At 41.8% G+C, this 20,918-nt stretch overlaps 1 protein-coding gene across 1 annotated transcript in view; it reads left to right on the top strand.

Annotated features, from left to right (window-relative positions):
- The window catches only part of st3gal1l3 (ST3 beta-galactoside alpha-2,3-sialyltransferase 1, like 3), a gene marked incomplete at both ends in the record, with an annotated part of 149,949 nt that overhangs the window by 89,301 nt on the left and 39,730 nt on the right, over positions 1 to 20,918 (top strand). The window contains one exon of the mRNA XM_081376219.1: positions 449 to 628. Within this exon, the coding sequence (XP_081232345.1) occupies positions 449 to 628 (180 nt within the window). The remainder of the gene's footprint in view (positions 1 to 448; positions 629 to 20,918) is intronic.

Below are 20,918 nucleotides of genomic sequence, written 5' to 3'. Positions count from 1 at the left end.
ACGCTTTGTTATTGTAAGAGGTTAGCGACCCCTAGCGGCGGAAAAAATGACATACTGTACGTTTAAGGCCACTTAATATAAAGTTGGACCGAGTTTTTTTTTTTTTTGGGGGGGGGGTATTTTTATATTCTTCCACAACACCAGTATTGAATAACTACTGTAATGTCACCCCACAGATTTTCAAAAAAAGTAAGGTAATAAATCTGATGATTCAATCTTATTTGAAGTTGTTGTATTGTTCTTGTAGATTTGTTATTGTTTGTTGTTGTTGTGTGTGCAACTGTCCTAAGAATGTAAACAATATAGCAAGATTTATCAAGATTTAAATTATTTGGCCCACAAAAAAATACAAATATGTTTTATGCAAGTCAGTGAAAACTAATAAAAATGAGTGTTAAATATACTCTATCAAAAAAACTCTACCGAAATGATATTTGCTTTTTTTCAGGATTAACAAAGGCCCAACAGAGGGTTTTGAGAGGGATGTGGGGTTTAAGACCACTCACCGTATTATCTACCCTGAGAGTGCTGTAGACATGGACAACTCCACCCATCTGGTGCTGATTCCGTTCAAGACTCTGGATCTGCAGTGGCTCATTAGTGTCTTTACTACCAAACACATTGATCGGTAAGACCAGTTTAACAAATGAACATGCATCACAATGCCATTGTGATTTCATTTGTGTAAAACAAACTCACCGGCCACTTTATTAGATACACCTATTTAACTTCTCATTAATGCAAATATCTTATCAGCCAATCACATGGCAGCAACATGGCAGCAATGCATTTAGGCATGTAAACATGGGGCACGTTCAAGTTCAAAACGGTGCGCAACGTTTTGCTACGGTTTCCGGGTTGAACGTCATGTTTCCTGGAAACGGCGTGCACCGGTGTACAACGGGGTTTGAGATACGTTTTCTCTTGTTTGGTGGGTGTGTCAGAACTGCAGTCCAATCAGCAGCAACATGCATATAAAGCATGTGGTATTAAAGTGAACTCGCACAATGGGTTCAAGGAAAGTAATTTACAAATGTGTTCGATGCAGCTCGGTATACGCAACAACTGAGGATATTAGAAGACATGTTTGTCGTAAGTTTTATTGTAAAAATATTGGATATCAACATAATGATGTAGTTGTTTTTAGCTTCATTGCAAGTGTATGACATTTGGTATAGAGAACAATGGTACTTAAGTGCTTTTCCTAAAAATGAGAAAGAAAATACAGGGTATTAAAACAGTATGAACTACAAATAAAGTCAGTATGTGAGGCTAAATAGAAGTGTTTTAGTCTGAATTAGGTAAGATGTGTGCTTCCATTTCAGTTTCCACAAATCCCTTCACTCGATTGGGATGTTCTATTTTGTTCTGGACGGCAAGTGCAGTAACTGTAACTGTTGTGGCAAAAACAATAACTAACAAAAACAGCATCAAGGCATAAGAAACATTCAGAGTCAAATTGTATTAAAGAGAAGAAGTTTTATTCTCTTTAAGAGGTTTGTTCACAAAAATACCACGACAGCTACCTCATGATAGGAACAAGACCTAATCACACAGAAACCAGACAGTCTTTTATACAGTCCCTTCTCCTGTAATTTTCCTGCTCCCCCCGTAAAACCAGATCGAGCTAGTTTATTTTCCTGCTCCCCCCCTGTAAAACCAGATCGAGACAATAGTTCTTCAACCCTCTGTCTTTCCTGAATAGGAACTCGTTCATGCCAGGTGACATACATGCACACTGAGATAGAATCACAAGCTAAATCAAAGGAAAAAAACCCACACAATATCTGAGTAAATGGGAAAGAGTAAAATATAAAATTTCCATAACAATTCCTCCTCTTTATCATTCTCTGATAAACGATTTAGTCTCATTAACATTAGTTTTGATCAAATAAGTAAGTATTTTATCTTAAACCAGGCTAAAAATGAATAAATATTGTCATCACGTTTTTCCGGTTGAGAACCAGACCCTCATTTCAGACCCTGGATCCTTCTAACCAATGTAGTTGTTCAAAATTAACTCTAATACTTCAATTACGGACTGTCTTTCATAGCTTATTACACATCAGTTAATAGATTTTCTACATTTGCACCTAACAAATCAATAACTAGTTTGATTCAATCAAATAAAATCACAAAACTTTTCTTCAACCATTAATTGGTCAACATTTTTCTATGTTCGTTGCCCCATGGACGTTCCATCTTCACCATTTTGACACTTTGCGCACCGTTGCAATGGTCTTTCCAACGTCGGCAGGAGAGGTATGTTTCTAGCACATCCTTGATCCCCCACTTTATTCTTCGCGTTGGCGTATGGGGTTGCTGATGTTGGTTGGTATAGTTTAAGGTGAGATGCTTGGAACCAGGTCTCACACTCTCCAATCATTTTCAAATCCTTACAAGATTTTCTCTTAGATCACAATCGCACCCCCACTGGAATGAGTCATTTACTGTCTGCTGTCACCTGCGAATGGAGACCTTAAGTGATTTTGTTAGTAGCCGCTTGTCTTGTCGTCCCTTTGGTGTGACCTGTGGATTCAACAGCCTGAAACATATTGTCACCAGACAATTTTGCTCACTGAATAGCACTCAGGGTCCATTTCCCCTGAAAAACACTCAACCCACGTTGCTCATGTTAACAAAACAATATTTATACATTTGGAACAGAATCAGTTCTGTTTGATGCAATCCATTCTGACATCCTGCAAAGTAAAAATTTTAAGTTATGCGCTGCGCAAGTGTTGCACCTTTCTTTCTGACACAATAATAATCCAGGCCAGGATAACTAGTTAAATTCATCCATAGCTATTATTTCATTGGGCACAGTCTGCCCTGCCCGTTCACTTCTGTATGACAAGATCAAGCTGGTTTTAGAAACAAATGCTCCTTCTGACCCCGTCCTGGGCTTTCCTGTCCTTCCAACATTTATCTTCCCACCTGTGCAATGGCTTTCAGCAAATGTGAACCCCTTAGTAAACCATATTTGGCAACTGTTGTCATCCTCCTCTTGATGCACGACCCATCTCGTGCATCATAATAAAATTCTCTTGCTTTTATCAGACGCTTTTATCCAAAGCGACCCACATTTCAAGGTACACATTTACATTCTTATCAGTTCTTGCTTTCCCTCGGAAATCGGACCCATGACCTTGGCGTTACAAGCGCCAACGCTCTACTGTTTTGAGCTACAGGAAAACTGCAATATTCTTTTAATATTTATTTGGTAACATTTGTTTGGATAAAGTTTGCTAACCCAAACATTGTCCTTCAGCCAAATTTCCTTTAGACATCTTTCTCTGCTTCTGAAGCAAAAATATTACTTGAAGCCACAATTACATCTTCTTATCAAATTGTTTTAAAGGGGCAACGGCCCCGAGTTTCACAGCGTGTCCTGCTTTTCAGGCCTGTTGTTGGTCTCGTAATTCAGTCATCTACAAACATTCTCCAGGTCATCAATTGGTCAGGTCAGGCTGTGGTGTGCAGACTTCGTCAACGTCAGTCGAGCAACAATCTCCCCCTTTTTTCAATACATAACTGTTAAGGGCTCTCTGGATAATCTGATATTTACTTAGCCTATGTGTTTGTTGCTGTCAAATCTTCAACTTTTTCTCAACTTATGTCTGACGGCTATCTACGACTTTACAATTCTAATTTACACATCAATACTTAAACCTGTCGAGAAAGTAATTCAAATCTACTGCACATCATAAATGACCAAAATAATAATTAACAGACAGAGCTCGATGATCAATCAACTTAAAGCTCATCCTATGTTCTGTGTTGTCTTCTCATCAGATTGACTCACAATCCTCAGCTTACTTTCGAATTTGTCATTTGCCTTAACCCATCTATAATGTTAAAACACTCTTTCCAGAGGTTAATGACAAATTTATACACACTATTCAGACAGAATAGTTGTCCTAAACTAACGCATACTGTACAAAACATGAATTAACACTCACACTCATCCCTGACTATGAACCGCTCATATTTCTTATTCATATCTTTTCTCTAAAAAGATTTGCATTTTAAATGACATTTTAACTTTACATTTTCCTGTATCTTTTATCTATTGTTTTTATGGCCTCTTAACCAGTTTCAAAGCATGTCTGTTCATTATTCATTTTATTTTAGAAAAGTCAGCTGGATTGTTTTGGTGCATTATTATTACTTTGCTTCAGCTTTCTTTGGCTGGCCGATAACAGAAAGACAGGCAGAGTACCATCCCTTCCTCCATTCAAGCAGTCTCTATCTCTTTCACTATAAGCAAATCATATTTTCAACAGCCTCCTAGGACTGTAACTAAAATAATCATAGTCATGGTCAATCCTTAATAGTTCACACATGTCAAAGTACAAATGTTTGACTCAAATTACAACAATCTAAAATACATTATACTATGATATTTTCTAAGGTTATCTTTAGTTTAAATACTCAATTTACCTAACCTTTGTTTTCCAGAAAATTCTCTTGACTCATCACAAGCTGTTCTCATCTTTAGCCACCACCATATTTTATAATGGTCCTTTGTCATGTCTAATGATCTACAAGAGTCAGAATTAACACATTAGTTCAACATCAACACAATCTCTGCGTTTTCCTTGCCCATCAGGCCACTAAAATTACAAAAGTTTTTGTTACTGTCTCCACAACAGATAATTATTAGTTCAATGGTCTCTGCTGGCTCTTGAATGCCCATTCAGATCAGCTCTTAAGCTATAATTGTCTTTTCTTCAGGGTGTTGTCCCCTGGCATAGTTGTAGACGCTTGTCACAATGAAAAACAAGCCATACAATCAACGCGGTTTTCTCGTGAGTGCATAGAGGGGCTCACATTTTCTGGGCTAGACTGAACTTCTTACAGCTCATCTCCCCTCTCAATGATCTGCTGATGCTGGTGACCACTCAGTCAATCAGCGCCACTCATATATTCATGTCACATAAAGCATCTCCATCAGGAGATGCCCAGTGTTTGTGGCGTGATCCCCCTGTCTTAGGTTGCCCTTTGGCCAGAGGGTCTTACCCGTCCCTGGGGTAATCACTTCGTACACACTGGTAACCGCTCTTTCCCATCACAAAATCAGTTTTCTTCAACAAAATCTGTTGTTCTCTGGAGCTTAGGAAAGGCACATTCAAGAGTCACACAGAGCCATTCAGACCTAATAGTGTTCACAGGGAGACAGGTTAACAACAACAGTATTTAATCACTTGAATTCATTAATCATCTTAAAGGTAGCAACCTAGCTGCTTAGATTATAGTTAGCGAATTTAGATCACAACCGTACATTCAGTGTACTGTTACTTCTGTAGCCGGAGCCATCGGCCCTGTTTCATGGTGGAAGCTAAAATGAGAGCTAAAAGTCTCTGGTCCTAAAATAAACAAGTCCAAAACAGTATTATTTTAAAGATTTCTTTAAAGTCATTCAGTTTTACTTTTAAAACATTTACAAATTGTCCTCTAAATTTGTCAAATCTGAACTGCCTGTAGCATGATTTGTTTTAGCTTTTCCATATCTATGATTTTCAACTGAAACACTGTGCTTTACACTGGCTCAGACAACAGCTTTCAGCTGACATTGAATGAGAGAGAGAGTATTGAGGCATTCAGGACTGGTACACTGCATTCTCATAAACTTTTAACTTCAAAATTTATCTACCATCTTTTTTTAACTCCAGCCCATCTCAAGGCATCTTTTCCATAAATTACATGTATTGTAATTAAGACATTACAAATTTCCACTCAGAATGAGTCTCTGTTGCACTGAAACTGTGGCAGTTTCAGTCACAGCACATACCAGATTCAGATAAGCAAATCACAAGCTTATCTTTTAAAATCAACATTAACAAGCTTTTGTTTAAAGGAGCTGTATGTAAGAAATCTATTTCAATTAATCATAAAATTGCCCTGATGTGTCACTAGACATTAAGAAATCATGTTCATTTCAAATACTTATATCACTGACAACAGTAGTATGGCTAGGATATTGTCATTTAAAAAGTGGACTTGCAGCCCTCAACTGATGTTGATGTTGTCATTTTGTGTTTTGGCCTGACGCGCCTCCCTCCACCTATCTACCAATCACGAAGTCAGTAGTGTTTCGGGATCCGGGTTGCCAGCTTTGCTCTAACCTAACCTACCCTAACTCTAGTCGGATAAAAATGTCTAACGTTACTAAATCAAAAAGACCTCGTTATAATTCAGAAATTCGTTGTGACAAAGTCCGAAATAAAACCAGAATTTGTATAGGAGATGCTTTTGAAAGATGGAGGCGGCTGAAAACGGAGAGGAATTTGAACACAGACGCCAACGTTGCTAATTTTCTCCTAGACAGGTAAGATTCATCTATGCTTGGCTAACTTGTACTGGATGTCAATGGACATTTCATATATTCATGACAGTCGAACAAAGTTATGCATGTTCAAGCAACGTAACGTTAGCTCACATGGACGTATGCATTTGCAATGCATTATAGGAGCCCGTTTCTCTGTCATTATGCTGAGACGCTGATGAAAACAACATTAGCACGCCCATTATGGCAATTTGAAACGTAATTGAGACAAGCCTAACTTTACCTCAGAAAAAATTATTCGTCATTCGTTCTTCACGTATATCGTGGACTAAGTTAGACATGCTGCAAGTTGACCTGTATGACCATTGCTAATGTAATTTAGTTACTCTAACAATATTTTCTGATGGGACTGAAAACAACCCTGTGATAGCCATTGATGATATTGAATTTGTCCCGTGTTATAATTTCTGTGGCAAATGTTTATTCTGTTTTTAGCCTACTTATGACAAAAACTGTAGCACTTGTAAATCGAGGGGTTTTTTTTTCGTATTGAAAAATAAGGAAGTATTATTTTGTTGTTTAAGTCTATATGTTTTTTGTTTTGTTTTACTATTATCCTTTTTTTTTCCTCAGATTTTTTTTGAATCGTAATTGTATTTATATGTTCAAAATAAAGAAATCAAATCAAATTAAATATCAAATCAAAAACGCTTATCTCTTCAGCTATTATGGCCCCAGCACCTCAACAATTAGTACATTTTTTAAATAAGTAATTACTCATCAAAATATCTCTCATAAAGCATAAACACAATTAACAGAAAAAAAACTTACTGTGTACGTCTCGTCGTCACTTGCCATTGGAAGCTCATTGAAGCAGCATACGTTTCTGCTGAATCCTGCAGCTTATCTGGCAACCTGGAGTCAGGGGGGAGGGGGAGGGGATACACGGCTCTACAGTATTTTTAAAGTGATTGCAGTACCAGTTTTGGCCACAATCCTACATACGGTACCTTTAATCAAATGCCTTTTTTACACATTTTACATTTAGCAACTGTTATTCCTGTAACAATACTTCTGTTTATTTTATCTTAAAGAAATAATAATAATTATTCTATTTCTTAATAACGTTTCAAATTTAATTTCAATTTTAGTTGTCAGGTTTTCAATTGCCATAATTTAATACCTGACTTCAGTGTTTTCTCTAGGAGTTTATCAATCTGCTTCTATGATTCAAGTTTCGAGGCTGCGCTCTCTGCTCGTGATACATTTTTTGATTATCATTATAAATCATTCGTTAGATTTGTCTCTCTATATCATCTAAAACCTTATCAAAGCGTTTCATTCAAAACACAATCATCCTTTTAGTGACCGGTACTTTTAAAGTATTTTACAACTCATTTAGTAATTTTACGTCAACCGGTACTTTTTATAGTTCTTTCCTTTCAAAAGGAATTCCTTACACTTAAATCTTTCAATCTTCTTACAGCTTTCAAACTTTCTTTTCTCCCTCATTTACATGCACATTCTTTTCACTTTCCGTAGCACTGCATTCACATTCTCAGTTCTTTCTCAGAACAAAACTTCAATATCATCATTTAAATACTGTTCCACTTTCAAAACCCCACATTAATACACGTACCAAATGGGCATTTACAGTCACTGCAAAATGACCCCGCTGACCACAATAAAAACACTTTCTGTCACCTTGCCTATTGTTTAATCACGTGAGCTTTCAAACAGCTCCAGCTTACTTCACACCCCTGAAGCAGTGTGTCCTATTCAGGAAATGCAAACAGAGCCACTGATAAGCAGTTCTCTGCATTTTCCCCCACTGTCCCTGCTGCAAATTCAATTACAATAGCCGAATCATAGTCTTCATCATATTAACCTTAATCTACTTTCTAACCCATATTAACACAGACTTTTCTTTAAATTTGTGTCATTTTGGCACTTTCTTTGTTTGGAGACAGTCAAGTTATTGTTTATCTTTCCAATCAGAATCAAACTTTTACAAAAACATCATCTGCAAATCTTTTTAAAGAGCTTCAGAGCAGAGCTGCTTATAGCATTTGCTCTCTTTTATCTCACTTGTATCAGGACTGTGTTCAATTACTCTTTATACAGTATATAAAACACTTTTTTTTGTATGTCATCAATTTCATCAACACTGGTTTGAAATCTTATTCTTCTATCAAATGGTTAGTTTGCAGATTCAACTTAAATCACAAGATTGTATTATAATTATTCAGTCCCACTTATCTCTACTGTTTCACAGAAACCACAAGATTCCCTAAATCTTGTTCTCAGTCTCTAAATTACACAGACAGCTATCCTAGATGCTTGCACCTTCAACTCTTGTTACAAAAATATGGCAATCTATTCTTAAATACCCTTGTTTTCATAACATTAATACAATAAAATGTATTCACATCGTCATTTCAATCATTATTTTATCTCTAAAATATAGAATTTTTCCCGTTTTGTTTAATGAAACATTCCTTATCTTTATATCATGTTAATCCCTGTTGATCATACTCAATGCCTTATTTTATCTAAAACTCACTTTTCATACCATTTCAACTTAATTTGCCTTAACAGGCGTTCATAAACAGTTCCATGAACTCTATCTTCCCTAAATGCTAATTCTTTCTGCATTTATTTTCGTTTTCTTCTATCTTCTTCAGTTCAACAAACTACTGTCTGTTCACTGTTTTACACACATGCTGAACACGACTACAATTACTTCTTTGCTAAAAAATTATCCGTTTCCCTATTTCTTGCATGAATTTCTGGCCGTATTTTTTTTCCATTTTACAGAAAACCGGTTTATTCAGTTTACTGTGAGGTGATCCCATATTGGCTGATTCCTATCTCTCCTGGATTTTCCTTCGACACGCGTCTAATAATCTGTTAAACGTCTTCAACAGATCCGATTTTGTCACCTCAAATCGGCAAGGTTTAGCAAATATGCTTCCTGTAATTACGGTCTACTCAAAATCTTTCCGTTTAGATTTTGAGTAAACCTAATTAATCAGGTGTGGCTCTTCCGTCCACTTTTACGAGCTAGTTTTCGGCATTAAATTTATTGACTTTTGTGTTTTTGTATGCACAAAGCTTACTTGATTTGACAATCTCCCCATCGAAAACCTTCTCTGCCCGTACCAAAGAGATAGTTCCAGCCACTATGGTTCATCCACAGTTATATCAAATTACACCACACAAATTAAAGTTTTGGCTCTTCTCTCTCAATTCGGCGAGGTAAGACTAAAGCCTTTTGTGCTTTAGGGTGATCAGTCCGTCAATTCGCTTTCTCAGGACCAGAAGAAACCTCATGGAAACCCGTCCTCGTCGCCAATTGTTGTGGCAAAAACAATAACTAACAAAAACAGCATCAAGGCATAAGAAACATTCAGAGTCAAATTGTATTAAAGAGAAGAAGTTTTATTCTCTTTAAGAGGTTTGTTCACAAAAATACCACGACAGCTACCTCGTGATAGGAACAAGACCTAATCACACAGAAACCAGACAGTCTTTTATACAGTCCCTTCTCCTGTAATTTTCCTGCTCCCCCCGTAAAACCAGATCGAGCTAGTTTATTTTCCTGCTCCCCCCCGTAAAACCAGATCGAGACAATAGTTCTTCAACCCTCTGTCTTTCCTGAATAGGAACTTGTTCATGCCAGGTGACATACATGCACACTGAGATAGAATCACAAGCTAAATCAAAGGAAAAAACCCACACAATATCTGAGTAAATGGGTAAAGAGTAAAATATAAAATTTCCATAACAGTAACATAGGGCATATTTTGTAGCATTAAACACATAATTATACCGACTTCATCAGGCTCAGAAAATTATTCGCAAAGAACACAAAGAATGGCCTTCTCAGCTGCCATAGTTGCAACTCTTGCGTCATCAGAACAGTGTGTTCAACGCATCACCGTTTCTGTTTAAAAAACGTTGTGCAACGTTTTGTCGGGGCTGAACGCAGCCCTGGTAAATACAATCTGCTGAGGTTCAAACTGAGCATCAGAGTGGGGAAGAAATGTGATTTAAGTGAAGAATAAGAAGTAGAAGAATAAGTTTTATTTGTATAGCACCTTTCCAGAAGCCCAAGGTCGCTTAACAAAGGTGAAGAACATTTACAACAAACAATACAAACAAACAAATAAATAAATAAATAAATAAACACAAAAGCATCAAATACAATTAATTGAAAACACATTTCTAACAAATACATTTTAAGTTGAGACTAAAAGGCAGATAGAGAAGAGATATTACAAAGAGAGGAGGTAATGAATTCCAGAGCTTGGGAGCAATAACACAAAACTATTGTACACCTAGAAAGCCAGAATCTAGGAACTGACAATAGGCCAAGTTCTGATGAGCTAAGAGACTGGATGGGCAGGTATGGGTGAAGTAGGCCTGATAGATATACTGTAGAGGTGCAAGACCATTTTAAAGCCTTAAAGGTTAACAGAATACCTTAAAATGAATACATGATGCAACATGTAATCAGTGAAGATCATGGAGACAGGGAGGTGAGCACTAGTCGAGTCGAGGTGAGCACTCTCACGGCTACATTTTGTACATTCTAATACGTTTTTTTTTTTTTTTTTTGGTGTAATGTTTTATGGTCTTAAATATTAATATTAATATTTAGTAGTATTATTAATATTGAGTTTTTGATCACACGTCACCTAAGGTGAGTGTGAGAGTCTCAGATGATTCTAAGATTACGGGGGACCAGCAAAGGAATTCCGCCTTGACAGTAAAGAACAATCATGGAAGATTGTTGACTGAATTAGAAATATATAAATTATATATATAAATTGGACTAAGTTTGTTAGTGAGATATCGTTAACTTGTAGGGCCTCTTACTGTATTATCAACACAAGGAAGACACAAGTGCAATAAAAGGATTTTATTAACAAAAGGATAGACACAAGTAACTAAAAACTACTGAATGGATAAAGTGCAAAAAAGACTGATAAATGCAAGTGACTGAGTTGGATGTTACTATGGCAGTTACAAGTTATATTCTGGAAAGATAAACAGTAGTTCCTCTGGAAGTAGGTAAACCTTAAACAAATAAATTGAGAGATTATTTGTTATTAACTGACATCAGCTATGCAAAATCTAATCCAAATTAGATATTCATGTACTGAAAATGTACACTAATGCCAAGGTCTCTGGAAAGAGGTTTGGTACGTTCTGCCTGGTAAAGTGCTGAGTCCGAGCGGCAACGTCTTCTACTTGCTGAGCTGGGCTGCGTTGCAGTGGGATGAAAGGAGTTGGAATCCGTTTCACAGCCTTGAGCGCCAAGTACTTGTGTACGTTGAACTCCTGGAGCAAAGATAAGGTCCTTATTCTGGAACACGCAGATGAAGGAACCTTGAAGTTGAAGGTTCTAACGTCTGTGCAGATGATCCTTATAATCTGGATCACGCAGATGAAGGATCCCTGAAGAGAATATTCTGAAGTCCGTACAGAAGATCTGGGCAATCTGGAACACGCAGATCTGGAGAATCTCTGAAGAGAAGATTCTGAAGTTGGCGCAGAAGATCTTGAAAATGGCGGGCGCTAAGCTTGTGGTCATTGTCTCTGTTGTCTCTGTTGCTGTTTTCAAACTTCACAAATTCACTTCTTGCTGAACTTCTTTGTTTTTCTCTTTAAAGCTTCAGAGTCTTGAGAGAGCAACTTCTCAACTAGATATAGTCGCACTTAGATCTTAGCACATCTTGGAACTGGAACCTTAAACCAGAACCAGAACAACTCTTTGTGTTAGAGAGAACCGTATGGCCCCTCTTTGGCATGAGGTTAATTTGCATAGCTTTAAGTTCATGTTTAGAACAATGTCTTTAAGGTTTTTCCTATGCATAATTAACTTTCAAAACCAATGATTTGGTAACCTAGACATTGTGCTAAAAACATAAAGACCAAACATTGATTCATTTTGAACTTTTACCCATGCATATGTAGCAGAGCGGGCGCGAGTTGGCTCAAATTGATATAATTTCCGACTACGCCACCTGAGGAATTTCACCCCAAGAATTTAACACAACCTCTAAACACAGGCACACACAGGTTCTAATCACTGTTGGAATCAGAGACATAGGTAATGAAAAAGATTTTATTAATTATTAAAAGACAATGATTATAAAAGGCGTTGACCAGCAATCACTCTCATCTATTTGCTTAATTCTATCGTTGGCAGCAGAGGAACCTGGGCTTACCCGCAGAGGCAGTCTCAAGATATCACCCTTATGAAAATTACTCTATTCACAGTGCACACACACTAATACACACTCAACGACTCATGTCAGAGAAGACCACGACACACAGTGAGGACGTCACCACCTAAATGGTCACTCGTCTGCCCCTGGGTGCCCAGGCCCTGTCACGATTCATGAATTCACTGTTTTCTTCGTGTCTCGTGTATTTGTTGTTCTGTGTGTGTGGGTGTGTGTGAGTGGGCGTTACCGCTCGTTATTGCTGATCAGCGCGCCGGCTGATCTCATTCCCCGCACCAGCTGCTGCCTATTTACTCTCCTATAAATTCTCATCACAATCTCCTCTCTTTGTCAGATCGTTGTTTGATGTCTTCAGTGTTTGTGTATCCAGTCCAGTCGGAGTTTCAGTTCGTGTCCTCGTTTCCTGTTCCGTGTTCACTGGATTTCGTGTTCACCTGGATTCTTCACTGTCTCTTCACCTCTACACTTCTGCACCAGCATCTGACCATCTAGTCCCTGCGTTGCCTGCCTGCTTGCCCGCCTGCTTGCCTGCCTGCTTGCCCGCCTGCTTGCCCGCCTGCTTGCCTGCCTGCTTGCCTGTCAGCCTGCCAGCCTGCCTGCCTGCCTGCCTGCCTGCGATCATTGTTCTACTTCTACTACATTCAATAAAAGAGATTACTTGCATCCTTGCTTCCTGTTTATTGATCGTGACAGAACGATCTGACCTTCTTCATGGAAGCAGCGAGTAACCCATCCAGCTTGGATGAATTCGTCAGCTCCAGCATTCGGCCTATGGACAGTCAGGAAAAAGGTCTGACGGAGACCGCACGGGCTGTCCAGGCATTGGTGACGCAGGTGTCCGAGCTCACCCAGCAAATCCAACATCTGCAAGCTCCCACTGCGCCACCCACACCATCAGAGGGAGCTTCCCAGTCAGAGCCCCACCTACCTATTCCAGAATCATACTCGGGTGAGCCAAGCTTTTGTAGAGCATTTTTAACCCGTTGCTCAATGCATTTCTCTCTACAACCGAAGACCTTCAGCAAAGAGAGTGCCAAGGTGGCCTTCGTGCTCACCTTATTGACTGGGAAGGATTAAGAGGTATGGAAAATCAGCGGTCCAGCGGTGGGGACGCAGTCAGCCCCGTCGACGACCACGAGCCCATGCAGGTCGGTCGAGCTCGGCTTTCGGGGAGATCCCAGGGACTATGCCTGTATTGCGGCGCGGCGGGACATTACGCCTATAACTGTCCGGTAAAAGGCCAAGCCCGGCAGTAAGTATGAGGCTACTGTCGGGTGGGATCTCCGCTGAGAAGACCTCATCAACATCTACGCTCCTCCCGGTAAGACTAAGATGGTCAGTCCACAATCACGACTGTCACGCACTGGTGGATTCAGGGGCCGAAGGTAATTTCATGGACCATTCATTCGCTGTCAAGTTTCAAGTTCCCATCCAACCACTCACCCGCAAGATTGCTGTTCATGCACTCAACGGCCAGGACTTACCCACCATTGCACTCATCACCGGACCCATCACACTCATCACATCAGGCAATCACACGAGACACTTTCATTTTACATACTGGACTCACCTCTCGCACCTGTTGTTCTCGGACATCCCTGGCTCATCGATCACAACCCCAAAATAGACTGGCAGCATAAATCTGTGTTGGAGTGGAGCAGTAAATGTCATGAGTCCTGTCTTGTGTCTGCCTGTTCGTCTGTTTCTGTCCCTGTGTTTCAGGAGGAGGCAGTGGATTTGTCTACGTGCCCGCGGAGTACCTAGACCTGAAGGAGGTGTTCAGTAAGTCTCGTGCTGCTTCTCTTCCTCCGCATCGTCCCTATGACTGTGCCATAGATTTATTGCCAGGTAAGTCTCCGCCTAAAGGCAAGTTATATTCGCTTTCTGTCCCAGAAAGGGAGGCTATGGAGAAATCTATTTCTGATTCTCTAGCAACAGGGTTCATCCGCCCTTCCTCTTCTCCAGCGGGGGCGGGGTTCTTTTTTGTGGGGAAGAAGGACGGATCTCTGCGACCTTGTATTGATTACCGGGGGCTGAACAGCATCACGGTAAAGAATACTTATCCTTTGCCGTTGATGTCTTCAGCTTTCGAGAGGTTGCAGGGAGCATCTATCTTCACTAAATTGGACTTACGTAATGCTTATCATTTGGTCCGCATTAGGAAGGGGGATGAGTGGAAGACTGCTTTTAACACCCCCAGGGGGCACTTTGAATACTTGGTCATGCCTTTTGGGTTGTCCAACTCCCCAGCAGTCTTCCAGGCACTCGTCAACGACGTGCTGCGAGATATGGTCGACCAGTTCATTTATGTCTACCTGGATGACATATTGATAGTATCATCTTCTCTCCAGGAACATGTGCAGCACGTCCGACGAGTGCTTCAGAGGTTGCTAGAGAATGGGCTTTTTGTCAAGGCGGAGAAATGCGTTTTTCATGCACAGTCTGTTCCTTTCCTAGGATACATTGTGTCGTCTGAGGGAATTCGTATGGATCCTGAGAAGGTTAGGGCTGTGGTGGAATGGCCAAATCCAGATTCCCGTAAGGCCCTACAGAGGTTTCTGGGGTTCGCCAATTTCTACCGGCGGTTTATTCGCAACTTCAGCCAACTAGCCTCGCCTCTGACTGCCTTGACCTCCCCCAGAACTACGTTCAGGTGGTCAGACGCAGCTGAGGCTGCGTTTGCCAAACTTAAGGGCCGCTTTGTTTCAGCCCCCATCCTCATTGCCCCTGATCTATCACGTCAGTTCGTGGTGGAGGTCGACGCGTCAGAGGTGGGGGTAGGTGCAGTGATATCCCAGCGTTCTCCCACAGACGACAGGATGCATCCATGCGCGTTTTTGTCTCATCGTTTGTCCCCTGCCGAACGCAATTATGACATTGGTAACAGAGAGTTGTTGGCAGTCAAGTTAGCGTTGGAGGAGTGGCGTCACTGGTTAGAAGGGTCGGGGGTACCTTTTATCGTCTGGACCGACCATAAGAATCTGGAATATATTAAGACTGCCAAAAGATTGAACTCCAGGCAGGCTCGGTGGGCACTTTTTTTCGGACGTTTTGACTTTACTCTCTCGTACCGCCCGGGTTCCAAGAACATCAAACCCGATTCTTTATCGCGCATTTTTGACCGTTCCGAACGCCCGTCTACTCTCGAGTGCATTTTGCCCGAGACCCTATTTGTCTCCACACTCGTATGGGAGGTCGAATCGAAGGTCAAGACGGCCTTGAAAGGGGTAACGCCTCCGCCCGGTTGTCCACCGAATCGTACCGGAGGGATTACGGTCTGACGTCATTCAGTGGGGGCATTGTTCCAACGTAGCTTGTCATCCAGGAGTTAGTCGTACCAAGTTTTTTGTTAAGCAACGATTCTGGTGGCCGCTTATGGCTCGTGATGTCCACAGTTTTGTTTTGGCTTGCTCAGTTTGTGCCATTGGTAAGACCTCCAATCGACCCCCGGCTGGGTTACTTCAACCGCTGTCTGTCCCTTCGAGACCCTGGTCCCATATTGCGCTAGATTTTATTACCGCCCTCCCGCCCTCTCGAGGCAACACGGTAGTTTTGACCGTGGTGGACCGGTTCTCGAAGGCGGTCCATTTCATTCCCTTGCCCAAATTACCCTCAGCCAAGGAGACAGCGTTGACCGTCGTTGATCACGTCTTTCGCTTACATGGCCTCCCGACAGACGTGGTTTCCGACAGGGGACCCCAATTTGTGTACAAATTTTGGCAAGAGTTTTGTAAATTATTGGGAGCGACTGTCAGTCTGTCCTCAGGGTTCCATCCCCAGAGCAATGGTCAAACTGAGAGAGCCAACCAAGATCTGGAAAGGTCGTTGCGATGTTTGGTCTCCAAAAATCCTTCCTCATGGAGCCAACAACTGTCAATGGTGGAGTACGCCCACAGTTCGTTACCAGTGTCATCTACGGGCCTGTCTCCGTTTGAGTGTAGTGTAGGTTACCAGCCACCAATTTTTCCTAGTCTGGAATCCGAAGTCGCGGTTCCCTCCGCTCACGCCTTCGTCCAGAGGTGTCACCGCACTTGGACTAGAGCCTGTGAGACTCTACTCCAAATGGGGGAGCGCACCAAGGCCAAAGCCGATCGCCACCGGTCTAGGCCTCCCGTATACGTCGTTGGTCAAAAAGTGTGGCTTTCTACCAAGAACATTCCTCTCCGCTCCGTCTCTAATAAACTGGCTCCCAAATTTATCTGCCCGTTCACTGTCACCAAGATCATTAGTCCGGTGACAGTCCGCCTCAAACTCCCTCCAGTGTACAGGAGGATTCATCCCGCCCTCCATGTTTCCAAAATAAAACCCGTGTTTCGTTCTTGTCTTAATCCGCCTGTCCCGGTTCCCCCCCCCCCCCGCCGCGACTCGTAGAAGGGGAACCTACATATTCGGTTAATCGTATTCTGGACTCAAGGCGGAGGGGACGCGGATTACAGTACTTGGTGGACTGGGAAGGTTACGGTCCGGAGGAGAGAAGTTGGGTTCCTGCTAGAGACATATTGGATCACTCCCTTATTGATGATTACAATCAACAGGTAAGGGACTCTGGGGACGCCAGGAGGCGTTCCTAGGAGGGGGGGTACTGTCACGGTTCATGAATTCACTGTTTTCTTCGTGTCTCGTGTATTTGTTGTTTTGTGTGTGTGGGTGTGTGTGAGTGGGCGTTACCGCTCGTTACTGCTGATCAGCGCGCCGGCTGATCTCATTCCCCGCACCAGCTGCTGCCTATTTACTCTCCTATAAATTCTCATCACAATCTCCTCTCTTTGTCAGATCGTTGTTTGATGTCTTCAGTGTTTGTGTATCCAGTCCAGTCGGAGTTTCAGTTCGTGTCCTCGTTTCCTGTTCCGTGTTCACTGGATTTCGTGTTCACCTGGATTCTTCACTGTCTCTTCACCTCTACACTTCTGCACCAGCATCTGACCATCTAGTCCCTGCGTTGCCTGCCTGCTTGCCCGCCTGCTTGCCTGCCTGCTTGCCTGTCAGCCTGCCAGCCTGCCTGCGATCATTGTTCTACTTCTACTACATTCAATAAAAGAGATTACTTGCATCCTTGCTTCCTGTTTATTGATCGTGACAGGCCCTGCCAACAAACAAAAGAAAAAAAGACAAACAGTGATATGCAAAAAGAACAAAATGATATAACCATAAGTCACTAATACAATAATCAAACCAAAATAAACATACAAATTCAAAAAGATAAATCAATTAAAGAAATAAACAGGAAAAAGCAAACAAAAGAAACTCAAAGCATATCACGGAGAACAGAATTCACAGAAAAGTGCACTGGAACAGTTCGCTCGAGACAGTTCACTCGAAACACTCGGGTCAGTTCACTCGAGACGGTTCACTCGAGTCAGTTCACTCGAGTCAGTTCACTTGAGACGGTTCCCTCGAGACGGTTCACTCGAAACAGAACACTCAAGACAGTTCACTCGAAACAGAACACTCAAGACAATTCACGCAAGACAGTTCACTCGAAAAAGAATTCAAAACAACACAAAACAAAACAGCAGCTGATGAGGAGCAGAGCAAACAGCACTTTATGATGAAGCAACGGGGCAGATAATTCTCATGCAGGATGCCGCTATTGTCCTTATCGCGTGCCTAAAAACAAAACGAAAAGGTGTTACACTGCAATTCCTTTTCCCTTGGCTTCACGCTCGAGCAGTATACTCACAACAACTATGTGGTGGATGGAGCCAGATGTCTCCGACAAAACTCGTTGGCAGAAAGCGCAGATGGATCTTACACTACGTTACGCATACAGATTAGTCAGATTACCCGCTCAGCCAAAGCAAAACTTCATTTACAAAACACCGTCGCATACAAATGCTTCCCTTACCTGTCTCAAATGTCCATACTGAACTCTCCAGAAAGCACACAGACTGGCAAACAGCACCGACAGTGAATAAGCAGCTTCAGCGATCTTTTACGAGCAACACCTGACACTGCACTCCAGCAAAAAGCAGCAGGGCACCTGGGTGACGTCACGGCCCCGGATAGTGACGCACACTAAGGAACCAGTAACCCATGCTCTTATACGCACCGGATGCCATGGTCATTGGCCAAACCATGACAAGTAGGAGGGGTCATAACCCTTCCTGCTACAATCTTCCCCTCACTTCTGTATCGTCGCCCCGACGATAAGCAAACCCTTGCCACTCAATTCCAGGGCCTAAAGTGGGCAGAGACAAAATTAAAAAGGAGCCATCATAGCGACAACACACTTAAAATCATTTACAGAGGGCGATGGATATGCTTCACCGCACTTAAAATCTACAGAGAACAATGGATAGGCGTCATCGTACTCAAATCATTCAAGCGGACTGGCACTCATACCGAGAACTGAGCGACACAAGTTCTCTTGCCATGACGGCTACACACCGAGAAACAAGTGATGCACAAGTTCTCTGCCTTGACGGCTACTCAATGAAAAACACGAATGAGATACTGGTTATAAGTTCTCTTGCCATAACGGCTACACACCGAGAAACAAGTGATGCACAAGTTCTCTGCCTTGACCGCTACTCAATAAAAAACACGAATGAGATACTGGTTACAAGTTCTCTTGCCATGACGGCTACACACCGAGAAACAAGTGATGCACAAGTTCTCTGCCTTGACGACTACTCAATGAAAAACACGAATGAGATACTGGTTACAAGTTCTCTTGCCATGACGGCTACACACCGTGAAACAAGTGAAAGCAAAGGGCGTTGCGAAACGCACTCTGAGGGGCCTATAAGGACACGGGAGAACTCCAATATGGACTCCCCCTCCCGTTGCTTCATGACATTACTGGGATCTCCGCGCTCTGCCTCGGGGCAATAACAAATCTCCTCTCGGGCTTCCCCCTCCAGGTGGTCGAATAAAAAAAGAAAGCTTGTTCAGCGATCCCCATATACCACTCTCTCGAGGCACAAAAACCAATCGTTCCGGTGCACTAGCACCAGAAGGTTGGGGCACTACAGGTGGAGCAGTAGAGACACCAGGCAAGGCTGCATCATACCCGGGTACACCAGCCACTGGCGCCTGTAGCTGCTGCATCCCGGCACTATCAGCTCTTAACTGAGCTACCAACTCCCGCATTTCCAGTAATTCTTCCTCCATTTCGAACGAAATTAAGTAAACTTACCACCCCGGGGAGCCAACTGCCCTTACACCAAGCTGCTGTTCTGTTTCCAAAATTTTTTTTTTAGGAAAAAAAAAAAAAAAACCATAAAGGCAATACAAACACACCGAAAACCTATTGTCTCTGACCCAATCTGGTGATAATCCTGCCGACCTACGCCAAAATGTAGCAGAGCGGGCGCGGGTTGGCTCAAATTGATATAATTTCCGACTACGCCACCTGAGGAATTTCACCCCAAGAATTTAACACAACCTCTAAACACAGGCACACACAAGTTCTAATCACTGTTGGAATCAGAGACATAGGTAATGAAAAAAGATTTTATTAATTATTAAAAGACAATGATTATAAAAGGCGTTGACCAGCAATCACTCACATCTATTTGCTTAATTCTATCGTTGGCTGCAGAGGAACCTGGGCTTACCCGCAGAGGCAGTCTCAAGATATCACCCTTATGAAAATTACTCTATTCACAGTGCATACACACTAATACACACTCAACGACTCATGTCAGAGAAGACCACGACACACAGTGAGGACATCACCACCTAAATGGTCAATCGTCTGCCCCTGGGTGCCCAGGCCCTGCCAACAAACAAAAGAAAAAAAGACAAACAGTGATATGCAAAAAGAACAAAATGATATAACCATAAGTCACTAATACAATAATCAAACCAGAATAAACATACAAATTCAAAAAGATAAATCAATTAAAGAAATAAACAGGAAAAAGCAAACAAAAGAAACTCAAAGCATATCACGGAGAACAGAATTCACAGAAAAGTGCACTGGAACAGTTCGCTCGAGACAGTTCACTCGAAACACTCGGGTCAGTTCACTCGAGACGGTTCACTCGAGTCAGTTCACTTGAGACGGTTCACTCGAGTCAGTTCACTTGAGACGGTTCACTCGAAACAGAACACTCAAGACAGTTCACTCGAAACAGAACACTCAAGACAGTTCACTCAAGACAGTTCATTTGAAACAGAATTCAAAACAACACAAAACAAAACAGCAGCTGATGAGGAGCAGAGCAAACAGCACTTTATGATGAAGCAACGGGGCAGATAATTCTCATGCAGGACGCCGCTATTGTCCTTATCGCGTGCCTAAAAACAAAACGAAAAGGTGTTACACTGCAATTCCTTTTCCCTTGGCTTCACGCTCGAGCAGTATACTCACAACAAAACGTGCTGTCCTGGGATTACTATCCCCGAACTATGTGGTGGATGGAGCCAGA

This window comes from Scardinius erythrophthalmus (genome assembly GCF_964197995.2).
Source record: "Scardinius erythrophthalmus genome assembly, chromosome: 10".
In the NCBI taxonomy this organism is placed as follows: Eukaryota; Metazoa; Chordata; class Actinopteri; order Cypriniformes; family Leuciscidae; genus Scardinius; species Scardinius erythrophthalmus.
The sequence above is the reverse complement of the archived record's forward strand: the minus strand, read 5'-3'. Positions and strand labels throughout refer to the sequence as shown.